Source organism: Lissotriton vulgaris, chromosome 2_1 (genome assembly GCF_964263255.1).
Source record: "Lissotriton vulgaris chromosome 2_1, aLisVul1.2, whole genome shotgun sequence".
Classification (NCBI taxonomy): Eukaryota; Metazoa; Chordata; class Amphibia; order Caudata; family Salamandridae; genus Lissotriton; species Lissotriton vulgaris.
Window position 1 is genome coordinate 579,509,442 of NC_141687.1, and position 14,644 is coordinate 579,524,085.

General features: G+C 43.6%; 1 protein-coding gene across 3 annotated transcripts in view; it reads right to left on the minus strand.

The window, feature by feature from the left end:
* The window catches only part of DAGLA (diacylglycerol lipase alpha), a 642,479-nt gene that overhangs the window by 48,040 nt on the left and 579,795 nt on the right, over positions 1-14,644 (minus strand). For all 3 annotated transcript variants that reach the window (XM_086955592.1, XM_086955591.1, XM_086955593.1), the window contains exons 9-10: positions 12,035-12,159; positions 6,248-6,401 (exon numbers count right to left, since the gene is read on the minus strand). In XM_086955592.1, coding sequence (XP_086811718.1) covers positions 6,248-6,401; positions 12,035-12,159 — 279 coding nt within the window. The remainder of the gene's footprint in view (positions 1-6,247; positions 6,402-12,034; positions 12,160-14,644) is intronic.

Consider the following 14,644-nt stretch of genomic DNA (forward strand, 5'->3'; position numbering starts at 1 on the left):
AATTATGGGGGGAAAATGTAGGAGAAGGCAATGTTTCAATTACTTACCAATAATTGCATTACTCCAAGTAAATTTGCACCATAATTAATTAACCCCTCCCTCCCACCCTGCTATGACCAGGCCAACCATATTTTCTGGGGTCTTGTGTCAACTAAAACTGTAGGTTGCGAGGTGGAGGCAGTGGGCTTTTCTACTTTCAAAACTGGGCGTGTATGTTAGGCGCGCTGGCACTATGGCAATTATGCTGAAAAAGTACTTGAAGTAATGCAATTTTCAGTAAGTAATTGAAGCATTCTTACTGACTAGATAAACTGCTATATGTTGCTCTGGACCAGGCAGCATGTAGGCAGATGGACCTTCGTATATGATTTTACAAAATCTTCATGGTGCAACAGCCGACTTACTTACAATTTACAAGCGACATCGCTCTGGCTAAAAAAATCTTTTTTCCATTGGGTATGTAAGGGAAAATGGCAGAAGGATAATGTGTCTACTTTTTAAAAGCTAGAATGCAAAAAAAAAAATCGAGAAATGTAATAAAAGCATATTTCAGGTAACCACACAAGCAGCATTTGAGAACGGGCATTACCAGTTATTTGGTGCAAGACTGTCTTTTTAAATCTTCTCTCTAAATTCACATTTCTGTGAGGGTTTGAGAAGTTTAAAGAGGTCGTATCAAACAATCCAAGGATATTTTCTCTGTCTCAGCTAACAGCAAACCACGTCTTATGAGAGTCCACATTTCAAACTCCAGCTTAGGGAAGGCCCGAAGATAAGGAATGGCTGAACTGGCCATTGAGGCGCACGGTCGCACCTTTAGTGAGACCAATCGCCAGCTAGCTGGAAACAAGTCAGCCTGACAGATGGAGCACTGTGTACTTTGTTCGTGCTGTTCCAGAATGAAATAAAAAATATAACCTGCTAGTGCTACCAGTTTTTGCTACATACAACTGGTACTTAGCACAGCACAAGAGATCAGGCATTAGTGGCGCCTGCTCCGACAACCTTTGTTTGCACCCCCTATGACCTCTCTCTGAATGGAATCCCTCACTGCCACCCCCCAATGATGCCAGTCATCTCTCCTGAAACCCCTTATCACATTTTTTTTATAGTGTTACTCATACCAATGAAGAGTGTCCGAGCTCTTTACATTACAAACATACTAAAGAGAGAACAAGTGTGTACATTACCGTATAGGAAATGTTACTTAAGACAATAAGGGCTACAAGGTGTTGGAGACCCGTCATCCATTCAACTAGGCATTTTATGCTAAGAGTGCTTCATCTGGATAAATGAGGGGGCAGATTTACTAAGTTTTCACACAGCGCAATAACCAAGCTGCAGCGCAGTGTTGAATGAAAATGAGAGCGCACAAGAGCGCCACGTCTATGAAGATATGATGCTGTTGCTCTCGCCTCTAGTGCTGACGTACTTTAGACTACCTTGCACCATAGCACACACTCATTCCCTATAGTGTAAGGGTGTGTGTGATGTCAAACATAGGTTTTATGCGGATGGGTGCCCTTCTGGCACAAAATTCTATGCTTTGACAAAGTTTAATACTATATCAGTTTGTGTGTGCGCTGTATGGAGCAGCACACATTGAAAGTTGGAAAGGTTTGCAACAGATAAATCTTTTCTCCAACTTTACACCTGCCTTGAGGAGGTGTAATTTATTTATGCAAATCCCATTCTACCAAAGTCAGTAGCGGGATTAGCGTCAAAATACATGGATGGGTACATGGAAACATTAACATACAATCCATGGTATGCCTCCTTGGTACAAAGTAGCATATGGTGCTACTTTGTTTTAGTTTAGTACTACTTCTCAAAGAAATTCAGGATTTGCGATGGAAAGCAACCCAAAAACAACACTGTGCACTAGGTTTGTGTCACTTTTGTGATGCAAACAGGGGCAAAGTGTTAATAAATCCACCCCATAAACTTAGGATTTGAAACTTAATATAATGACTGGGGGTGTCATTCTAATAAAACTGTATTACTACTTAAAGGAACACTTTTAGGCAATCTTCTAATGACATAAGATTGAGGAAAAAACTATAAGGTTCTAAACCTGTGCTTTACAATTTGCATGCAGCGCCTTGACGCCAGTTTATAGTTCAATGTGTTGTATCATAAGGATTGTAACTTATGAAGGCCAAGTAACAAAAGAATTTCTGTGGCAAGCAGTAACCCACTGAGCTGTCTACATAAAACACAATCTATGCAAGAGAAAAATAACACTCTATGTTACATCACATTGAGTCAATAAGTTACAGTTCTCTCCATCAAGTGCATTAGCAACCAGAGGTGTAGGAGAGTAGGATCTGCTTACTATGGTTACCCCCTCTTTTTGCTGGTGTTTCACTGTTTTTCGACTTTAGTCTGGCTGGGGCCCTGCTATTTAGGACTCCAGCCTAGCTGCTTCCTCTCTAAATTGATTGTATTGTACTTTAGGTTGGTTACTGGGTTACCCTTGTGAGTCCCTAGTGTACCTTAGGTACCAAAGGCATATGCCTTAGAGTGCTTCATCTGGAGACCCTAGGTACCAAGGGCATAGGTACCCCAGGGGCCTACCAGGGCTGAATTATGTATTATGCCACCCCTGGGAAGCCTTCCAAAATGGCAACAGGTCTGCTACTGCAGCCGGGGTAAGGTGGTGCATGCACCCCTTACTAAGATATAGGTTACCTATATCTACCTTTAATCACTGACACATATAAACCTATAAGTCACTCCTATGACAGGCCTTATCAATCCTGAAGGCAGAGTGCTTGGTTTTGTGTGAGAGGGTGCCCATGCATGAGCTGGACCCCTCTGCAGCTTTCGGAATCTATTCTCTGATGCTGTTCTGTGATGCAGCCAGACCGCATACGCTTAAGTGCATTATAACCTTGCGGTAAATGCAAACTTTGGAATGGAAACAGGTCGTGTTTGGTTTCAAACACTTTGGAATCCTACCCCATCCCCTCCACCAGTCCTGGCGGCGGGGGTAGAATTCCACCCTTCTAGTGGGAGAAGACATGAACACACTTACCTAACCGGTAATAGTTTAAAAGAGTACCAGCATCACAAAATGGATCCTGCAGCCACAGACACGAGTCTGACCCCCTGCTGCTGGACGAAACTCTGGCAAGGGAGGCCTGGACAATAGGTTTCCTGTCACAGGGAGGTATAACCACCTCCCAAGGAGGCTTTAGTGTATTGGGGCTGGTTGGGTGCATTCATAGAATGCTTCTCAGACAGTGCTGGGGGCACACTTGGTGTCCCTGTGCATACCCCAGTTCAAACCGGTTGCAGGGGCACTCAGCCCTGCTCTGGCACGAAACTGGACAAGGGGAAAGGGGTGCAACTACTCCCTCCCTGGGTCCTCCCATAGGTGGGACCCTAGAGTAAGTCCAATCCCTAAACTTAGTATAAGTATAGGAACCCAGTCCTTAGGACTTTAGATTATACCTGGACGAAACTCTACAACATATATCCTGAAACTTCGATATTCTATTTGAGCTAGAAGACGGGAGAATCTCCCTTGGGTCAAGGAGTGACTCCCCTGTTCAAACAGGCACCAAAGAAGCATCTTGCCGGTCTGTATTTCCAAGGCTTCTGCCGGATCCCAACGGATTTGTGACTCAGGACACAGACTTCCAGACTTCTCCGAGGTCTACACGAGATCCCAGCAAAGCTGAGACCCGAACTCCTGGACACCGTGCACATTTGCTAGTGCATCGACTTCCTGAGCTTTCCCGAAGTTGTGCATTTGGCTACTTGTAGTCCAAGCCCCGAGCACCATATACACTGAAGATTGTTGGCCTATACTCCAAGAGAGTTCCATGGGCCCACTTCTAGCATTTCCGCTCGAGGCTCCTTCGCGATCCCTGGTCCGTCGACTGGTGGGTCCCCACAAAGGAATCTCTTTTGTTTCTTGGGCTTTCCTGGTTGCTACAGAAGTGCTCTGACTCCCCTCCAAAGAGTGAGTCCCTCAGACCTTGCTGGTATGCACCGAAGCCAATTTTTGCTTTCTGCGTGGGTTTCTGTTGCCAAGGCTTGTTGGGTCCAATCTGGATACCGACTCAGCAGCACTCGACATCCTTTGTGGGACAGCTTGAATCCAGCTCCTGGTCGTTGTCAACGCCTCCTGATTCCTCATGGCTGAAGAGTCAAGCTTCACCTTCTGCATCTGAAATCACCCGAAATCTGCTAATCGCCTTCTTGGTTACTGGCTAGTGATCCAGACTCTGTCCGTCTGCTTTCAGGTTCTTCAGATCTCCGATCCACCCTTTGATCCATCCGGACACATTCCACTTGGACGCCTGCAGCACTTTTCAGCAGCTCGCCCTAGAAAACGACGATGAAACCCGACACGAAAAGACACCTATGCACCCGGCTTCCCTGGGTGAGGTAACTCGGGGACTCCGGTGCTCCCGTGGGTATTGACTCTAGAACTGCCTAGTTCTAAAGGGGTTTGCTCCAAGTCCACTTCTAAGTGTCCCTAATCTTTACAATTCTAATCACAACTTCCTCCATAGAAGTCAATGGTGATTCGCGGCTGTCAAGTCAAAAGGTATGTTTATTATGACCTTAGTCATTTAAACAGGTGCAAGAGAATATCAAAAAGTGTTTAGACACTGCACGCGTCCCCTGTGGGTCACCTGAGTCACTACCTTGGGTGGTTCCTGGTGGCCCCAGTGGTTCTACAGGCCTTAGGCCTTGTCTCTATGTCTTTCGTGGGTTCTTATACCACTTTCTTAGTATATGGTTTGGTACGCCCTTAGGGCTAACCATATATTGTGCTAATTTACTGTGTGATAAAAAAGGTTACTGTATGTACTTTTGCTTCTAGCCTCATAGAGACTAGAGGGATGTGATATATATATATATCTGGTGAGGTTCTCCTTTCATTTGGTCATTCATGAGATTATAGACTGGTAAAACAAGCTGCTTTACATTTATTTTATTTATTTGTAAAGTTTTATATAGCACGAACATGACCCGCATTCCTTCAAGACTTAGCCTGAAGGCTGCTCTCCACAGCTACCACTAGGATAGCTTTCTATATAGGTTGTCTTTAAACCTACCATCAATAAGGGTCATTTGGACTGGTACAAGGTGCCCACTAGAATAGTGGACAGCATATGGCAGGCCAACTTCTCACACTAGGTATCATGTCATTCTTATTATACCCTGAAACACGCCGGGCCGACAGATCTCTGTAGGCTGCTCTTACCTCGCCTCAGCCAGTCATGCAAAGGGCACAACCTTGAGGTTGGTGCCTGGTGCGCAGTACCATCATACTGACCTAAAGCCAGCACTCTAGAGGGTATCCAGACTTATGCTGGATTTGCAGGATAACCAAGTCCCATTTCTGCACAATTAATCTGTGAACATATTTATATGGCGAGTGGTTCGCATAATAATGTGCCACTGGAGTCCTCGGATTGACAAGAGTATAAATCAGAAGTGACATATTTAACTACATGACAAATTACAGAAACATTTTGTTTGCTTGCTATGGCTAGTTGTGATATGAGGAGAGGGATGAGATGTGCCCAAGATGGGTCAGAGGAGAGGTGACAATTTAGTAAAAGGCTGAGATGCAGTCAACAGGGTTAGGAGGAGAAAGAGGCTGAGCTGAAGTCAGATGAGGCAGAAGGAGATGAAAGCAGTAATACGAGTGTGGGATGGAGACACAGTTAGCTAGGATTGGAGGAGACCACAGCTAAGATGTGATGGGATAGGAGGAAGACAATATGAGGTAATCACGGGTATGACGCAATGGGCCAGTACCAGGCGATGAGTAAGCGGGTACAGAAGGAAAGGCTCAGAACTGGTCTGCTAGAACAGGAGGAGCTGGTGATAAGTTGGTTAGATGAGAGAGAAAGAGAAGAGGGCAAAGAAAACGGCAGAGATGTATTCAGTGTGGATGTGGGGCAATCTAGATGGGATGGAAGAATGACAGGTTGTCAGCCAGGATAATAAAAAAGAGCAGAGATGCATTCTGACTGGACAGGTGGAAAAAAGGTTATTATGCAGGAAGCTGGAATGAAGCTTAGTAAGGGAAGCTTAAACAAGGTCAAATGGTGCAAGAGGAGACAATGACTGACATGTAAGCAGAAGGGAACGACGGAGGAAAGGGCTCCTCAGATATTGACTTAGGAAACAGAATAGTTGGTAGCAGATGACACACAGGATGCTGGCAAGAGACAAAGACAGACAGATGTTTAATATCTCTGCAAATGCGCCGCCTTACAGCATCATGGCACGAGGTGTACACAATGTCAACCGAGGACATGTTTTCATCCAGGAAGTGTCGTCGGATGGCGATGGCATTGCAGCCGCAGCAGTTGTCTTCCTCAATGGTGACACCCGGGGCGTAGCGGGGACGGGACGAGCAGAGGCAACAACTGGATAAGAATGAAAATATATTAGGAGGAGAGAGTCTAAGTAAGAGAAAGGAACAAATAAAGAGCAGACAAGGAGAGAAAATAAACAAAGAAAGGTCAGAAAATTGTACATTGTCAGTGGGGTTCACTTATCTAATCCTGAGCTGCAAAGAGCCCGACACACCTAAAAAGCTAAGGGTTTGACTGGAACCAAACTTGTCCACATAGAGGAATACTTGAACAGAGAAAGAATGATAAGCAAGCTAAATAAAACAATCACTTTACAGGTTAGTGACACTTGCTAGCTGGCCCTCACTCATGGCCGCACTTCTAGTCAACCTCACTCAACAAGACCAAGGCATGTTCAGAGACAGATGCTCACAATACCGAGAAACTTGGTAATCAGTTTCCTATTTTCCACTGGACCTACAAGTTTTGGTTGTACTTTCCAAGAGAGGGTTCTTCTGAGAATCACCACCTTGGAGTGGTTGAGGGGCTTGCATGTCTCAGTGATCTATGCTGGCAGGAGCTTAGTCACCAGGCATGGTCGCCCAAGACCGGTCAAAGGGTAAAGACCAAACAAAGCACAATCCACTGGTCCTCCAGATTGGGAGATGACACAAGGCTAACAACCTTGTCCTATAAAAATCATTTGTTACGGAAACAGCATAAATAAAAACACAAAATCTTCTGGGCACAATACACTTCTAAAGTCTCTGCATGAGACATGCACAAATTACAGAAGTCAAAGCCCCAAGGAAACTACTGACAGCATGATGGAAGTTCTGAATGCTAAGTGCAAACAGATTTTGATCCCGGAATTTACGGACTATGTATGATACAGGAAAGCTGGCTCAAGTAACATCTGAGATGAGGCACAACAACGTACACATCCTGAGGGAACCGGATCTGGCAGAATGAAAGCCACGACAGGAGAGACGGTACTGTACTCAGGAAGGGATGATGACCAACAGCAAGAAGGAGTAGCCATCATCCTAAGCAAGAGAGCAGAGAAATGCCTGGCTGAGTAGAAGCCATTCGGCAGAGACTCATGACAGTCAGGTTAAATAGGCAAAAACATCAACACCGCCATTATCCAGTGCTATGCTACAAGAAATGACACAGAAAAACAGCCATAGACATATTCTAACAACAGATGCAAGATGAGGTTGAAGCTGTGCCAAACCACAACCTGAAAATTGTGATGGGAGACTTAAATGCGAAAGTCAGAAATAACAACACGAACCAGGGCAGAGCCACGGGAAAGGAAGGTTGTGGAGCAATGACCAACAATCGAGAAAGACTGTCGGAATTGTGCATCACAAATGATCTGGTCATAGAACGGACTCTCTTCCCCCACTGCGATACTGACAAACTAACTTGGTGCTAACCCAATGGCTAACAGAAACCAGATAGACCATCTGATGATATGCGGCACCTGAAGACACTCACTGCAAGATGTCAGAGTGGGGAGGAGAAACGACGTCGGCAGTAATCACCATGTAGTGAGCACTCTTGTGAAGCTTAAGTTCAGAATAACAGAAAGCAAAACATCACTACATGGCAAAATTACAGAACCCCAGGAGTGATAAGCCATTTGTCTTACAAATCAACAACAGGTTTCAACTCCTGGCACTCTCGGAAGATCAGTCTGAGCCAGCTGCAGACGCAGTCCACAGAAAATGAGAGCAGGTCTCTTCAATATCTGTGAAGAGCAGTCAAACAAGTCTGGGGACCAAGACAAGGAACAAGAAAGAATGACTAAGACAATACACCACACTTGGCAAGCTATTGAAGACAGGAAAGCAGCAAGAAAGAAACTCACAGAGACCAAATCTGAGAGGCTGAAGGTGAAGTACAAGCAAAAGTAGACAAAAGCAAGCAGAGCAGTCAAAAGAATGACAAGAGCAGACAAGTCGGCGTACAAGGATAGCCTTACTAGAGAAGCAGAGGAGGAAAGCAGTGGAGAAGCACAGGGTAAGGCCTTCAAAAATCACGAAGATAGTTGTTTGTTAACTAATGTACAACATACAACACCGCTATCATGGACAAGCAAGGCAGACTACTCACAACAGAGAAAGCACAGGAAGCACGGTGGACTGAATACTGCAGAGAAATCTTGGACAGATCAGTACCAGCAAGAGAAGTGGACATCCAAGAAGCAGAGACAGACTTGAATGTGAACACTACCCTCACCACAGAAAGAAGAAATTGTCATTGCCATACGATCTCTCAAGAACAGAAGCACTCCTGGCTAAGACAACCTGAATGTAGAAATGTTTGATGCAGACCCTGAAATATCAGCCAAAACCCTCCAACCACTGTTTACATCGACTTGGAAAGTTCAAAAGTACCAGATGACTGAACTAAGGCATCATTGCCAAGACACCAAAGAAAGGAGCATTAACATACTAACAGCTGGTGTGGAATCACCCTTCTGTCAATCCAGAGTAAAATTCTGGTGAAAATCATAGTATAGCACATGTCTGATGCTGTGGGCAAGCCGTTAAATAAAGAACAGGCTGGATTTTGCATGGGCAGAGGGAGTGTTGGCCAGATCATTACTTTACGCAACATCATTCAGCAGTTCCTGGGGTAGCAGGGACAACTATACATCAACTTCATTGATTTTGAGGGAGCCTTTGACAGTATCCACCGTGACATATATATACTGAGAGCCTATGGCATACTGCAGCAGATCGTTCTCCTCATCAAGCACTTCTATGATAATTTCACCTGTAAGGTGGGAAATAGTGAGAACAGCTTTGATGTCAAGACTGGTGAGGGAGAGCATTGCTCTTCAACCTAGTCATTAACTGGGTGAAGCAACATACAACAGAAGACCAAGTCAGAGGCATCAGATTGACCTTATTCTCTACACTGAAGGACCTTCACTATGCTGATTACATGGCCATGCTCTCTCACCAGCATATTCAGAAAAAGATGTCTCGCCTCAACATCTATGCACAGCAAGCGGACCTAAAGATCAACAGAAAGAAATCAGAAGTCATGCCACTCAACATCCCATACCCCTGACCAATTAAGGTGGATGGAGAGGACCTAGGCATGGCTGAAGAGCTCACCTACCTTAGTTAGTACTATCAAACATGATGCAGAGTACAGGCAGAGACATCAAGAGCAGACTGAACTAGGCCAGGAATGCATTCAGGATGCTGAACAATGTGTGGAGGTCATCTCAGTATAGCTCCAACACCACGCTGGGGCTTTATTAGAGCTGTGTTCTGACCACACTCTTGTATGGATCAGAATGCTGGAGGATGACGAAGAGTGACATCACCAAACTGTCAGCCTTTCACACCAGTAACCTGAGAAGTATCTTGCGCATTGTCTGGCTGCAAACCATCTCCAACAAGGGACTGCTCACACGATGCAAGAAAGAGCATGGACCCCATCATTACGAGAAAAAGACAGAGATGAATAGGACACACTATCAGAAGAGAACATGCCTCTGTTAAAACAATAGCTCTCTGCTGGACCCCAGAAGGAAAACGGAGCAGAGACAGGCCAAGGCACACCTGGAGTTGAACCGTGGAATCAGAAATGAAGAGACTAAAATGCAGCTGGGGCACTGTAATGAAACTTTCCCAAGGCAGAAGTGGAGGTCCTTTCTTGCTGCCCTATGTGTCAGACGGCATAACAGGCAGTAAGTAAGTAAGTAAAAAGAGAAAAAAAAGAGATAACGGTCAGAAACCTTCACATTATCAGTGGGGGTTCACTTGAGCTACAAACAGACCCTGAGCCCCAGATACACCTGAAAGATTAAGGGTTTCACTGGAGCCAAATGTGTGTACATAGACGAATACTCAGGCAAAGCAAAAATGATAAGCAAGGTATTAAAAACAATCACTTTGCAAGTTAGTGACACTTGCTAGCTGGCCCTCAAATATGTCCACCCTTCTAGTCATCCTCACCTGGTCAGATTAATGTCAGTTCAGAGACAGATGCAATGATATATTGAGACATGGTAATCGGCTTTCAATTTGCACTGGACCTGCTAATCGCTTTTCTATTTGCCAAGAAGAGAAAACCATCAGGAAGACTATATCTAACCACCTACAAAAACACCAATCTTTGTTAAGGATTTTCCTTAGAAAGGAAGTACATTTATCTGTGGCAAATGATCCGGAGCTGTTCCTTTGGAGATTTTTGCATCCATTCCTTTCACTTTTCATAGTGGGCTAGAACTGAGCTCAATATAGAACTCACCCACTCACATAAAAATCCAGCCTTATGATATGTGGTAATGCTGGTGTTTGTGCCTGCTAGTTTCTGGTTTTACCTCTTAATTCTTAATTAATGTATTCTTGTTTGGCAGCCCTTTTGTCTCTTCAAGTATTCCCACCCTCAATTCCTCCATTTAGTCTGCAGCTACTATTAAGCCAAATGGGTGCGTTTGTAGGGTATTCGATGAGCTATTTGCTCTTGTGGATTACCTGAAAAATAATAAGATCTGGCAAGAACAAAAAATTAAAGTAGAGAAAAATGTTTTTTAATTGAATAAGAGGAACAGAAGACCAAAAACAGAGCAGATAAAAAAAACACAAACAAGAAAGAAGCAAAATGACAGCAAGGAGCACAAAAAGGTGATGGAATAAGACCGGACAAGAACACGGAAGAGAAGTGCAAGTAAGAGTAGAGAAACAGAGGAGAACACAAAAGAACAGAGGAGAAAAAGACAAAAAAAGATTTGAGAACAAGAGAATGGCGCTCAGAAGACTGGGATCAGATAGCAGATCAATAGAAAACAACAGACAAGGTAAAAAAATATAGAAAACTAGCAAAATAAAAGACAACAAAAAAGTGAACAGATAAACAGAAGAGACGAAATACAGCTAAAAGGGGAACACAACAGTAGAGGAAATAGCGAGAAAAAAAAGTTAAGAACAAGACACCAACACAGAAAAAGTAGATCTAGATAAGAGAACAAGAAAACAGGTACAAATAGGCAAAATATGGAGCAAGAGCTTCAAAGGTAAGAATAGAGGCAAAAAAGAATCAAAAAGGGGTGGGGAGGAGGTAAGCGTGAAAGCTGAACAAATTAATTTGACGTGAAAACAGCAAACGAAAGAGACCATATGAGAAAGAAAACCTGCACGACAAAGTGAAGATGGTGAGATTCAACGAGCAGAACATAAAAGAAGATGGAAAAAAAGTCAAGAAACAAAAGAAAACCAAGGAGAGAGGTACAAGGAGTGAAGAGAGTACAAGGCAAATGGAGAGGGATGAAAGATGGTGTGAAAACGAATAATGTGGGATAGGATGCGACAGATGGGAAAAGTTACAGGGCAAGAGTAGAGTAATGGTTTAGGGACAGCGGGAAGAAATACTGAAGGGAATAATATGGAGAGTGGAAACATGAACTGAGAAAAGTGAAAGGGAAGAAAGAAAAGCAAACGGAGCAAACACTCAAATGAACACACAAAGAGTACAGTGGGGAGGAAAGGATAAAGTCTATGGAGTAAAGTGCTGGCGAAGAAGTATCAAGAGGCATAACTAGACACTGAGAAGAAAGCAAAGAGCATGAGACTGTGTCGGCCACGCCAGAGGAAGAAGGATCATAAGACACTAAAATAAACTCTCTCCTGGAGAAGGTTTGCTATTCTGTTCATCAAATTTGAGAGGTGTATACTCACGAGCAGGAGCCTGCCAAACGGCAGATCCCACAGGCAGGTTTCCGGATAAGGTACATGGGCCAGCCATATGCTGCCAGGGCGAAGAGCATGTAGTAGCATACTTCCTTGTAGCGCTGCATCTCATGCTGAAAGAGAGACGCATACACTAAGTGTCACACCACATCCCCCTCATCACATTCCTCAATTTATCAATGCATTTCTGAATCACATAGGAAGGGGACCCTACCAGCAATGATTGTTTTAAGAGATTCAGAGCACCAAGTGAGTGCAGCTTGCCTTCATACTTCAACAGAAAACTATTACACCTCAATCCTGGAAGCTCATCAACAAAGCCAGCCTGCTCTGGGAGAAACACCTACCCTACCACCCTCCTCAAAGAAGACACCTTTCTGACCCCTTACAGATTCACAAATAGGGCGTGGACAGAAAAGTGGGTCCATGTCTGCCATAATCTGTCCCATAACCAGGGCCTGTTCCTTGTTCCATCATGTTTCAATTTTGAGAACACTGAAAGTTTGAGAAGTCGTTTCTGATGCCCAATCACCATGAACATCCATGCATCCTTCCCCCTGTTCTCCTAGAAACATGCCCTGTAACAATGCGTCTGAATAGCGTGAGTGCCTGAGAGTCTATTTTCAGCTAAGACCACCCTTAGAAAGCAGAGTTGCTAATCGCACATAAATAATCAAAGAATATCATAGTCATACTGATCACCCCTCAATGCACAAGACAAGAGAAACCCGTGAATTAGGAGGAAGGCAGCAGGCAGACCTCGATGAGAAGTATGTGTTATGCCTTTGCATGGCTATGTTCCTTCTTATTTAAAAGAAAGAAACAAGTAGAATGGGGAGGGAAGTCCCCCACCCTGTCTTGTACAGTGGAGAGGCTGCTGGAGATTATCCCCTCTCTCTCGGTCTACCTGTGCAAGTAACACTTGCACGTGTCCTAATACTCCGCTAAAAGAGCCATATGGCTTACTCATGCACTGTGATGAAACTCAGCTATTGCTCAAACCCAGAAAGGAAGGGCAAAGTAATTTGCCCGACTGATATGAAGTAAATTTGACTTTCCTAAATAGTACAAAAATAAGTTTAGCATTGATCGGACATGATAAATGGGATATTAAAGCTTGTGGCCCTTAATTATGGATCCTTAGCCACATCTAGTTGCCATCATGAACAATAAACTGCCTTTTTAAAATCATTCAACCATGTGACCAAGTAGGCAAATCCTTGCTCCCAAGCAGAAAATACTATCATACCATATCTTTTTCAGACCACGAGCAGACAATCTGACACTTGTCTCCCTATAAGTTAATGTATTGCAATGCATTACATAAGCACGTTATTTACTTGTAACAGATTTGCAGAATCAGACATATGACAGAGCCACATGCTGTGCATAATCCTGCTCTCTAGTAGTTGGGCCCCAAAATGTCATATGTTTTTCTCGAATGTTTAAACATCGGGTACACGAGCCATTGGTGTGCTGCTAATGAGACACCCCCATGATACTGGCTTGCCCTCTACCATGCCCCAGATGCTAGTCCAATCATCAGACTGCTGCTTTGCACCCAATCACAATCTGGAGTTTTGTGGAAGTTCGACTTGCAGATTTTTTAGCCTCTCCGGAAAGATGGGTAGGGAAAACCTGAATACACCCAATAGAACATAAATAGAAAATAAACTGAAAATCTACTGCCTGTATCTCACTTGCAGAACGCAATGAAGTAAAAGTACTAAAAAAAGATGACTTTAGTGTAATGTGCTTTATCGTTATCTTATGTATTGGTTCAAATGGAGGCAAAATGTTTCTGCAACATTTTTTATGAAGATTCCATGTTGGCATTGGGTATCAACGTGTAATGGATCAGGTTTTAGGATTCCATCATTCCAAACAATTTTACTAGGGTCTTCACTTTCATGAGACTTTCATGAGACTTTACTATTCTGTGATGGTGAACCTGATCCTGCAATGCATGTACACCCGAAGTCGAAAGCGACCAGCACTATTTCTGCCTGTGCTCTATCTCTAAAAATGCATCTTTGGGAGCCAGAGTTTCCATGAAATCCTTAAGCCTGATCAAGCGTTTGTTTTCAGCAGAGTGGGTGCCAAAGGATCTGAGCGGCGTACAATCAAAGCAAATGGAGCCTGGAATGGTTGGGATCCACATACCCTCATGGCCCTACCCAGGATCACAGTTTTAGGAAAATGAACAATAGCAAACATACATTAAACAACTAAACAGAGTGCAAGAATGGTAAGTCCACAAAACAATATTTTAGAAAACGTTTCCTTTTTATTCTGTTCCTTTGATGGCTTTTAAATTCATTATTATTTTTTAGATATAGGGATTTACAAATATTTCAAGATATCTGATACATTTTGACATATTATTTACATCTGTAAGTCATATTTATCAATCAGAATTTAGACAGCGGAACTATATGATGATGGCTAGCGGCTACCGAGGATCACACAATGTCCGTGAAAAACTGGTCAGAGAAATGCAGACACACTGATAATGGACCCTTGCACACTATCTAGATCATCTGTATCAGCCACCTTCAGCTTAGGCAATACAAATAAATTATAATCAGTAAGAGGTGT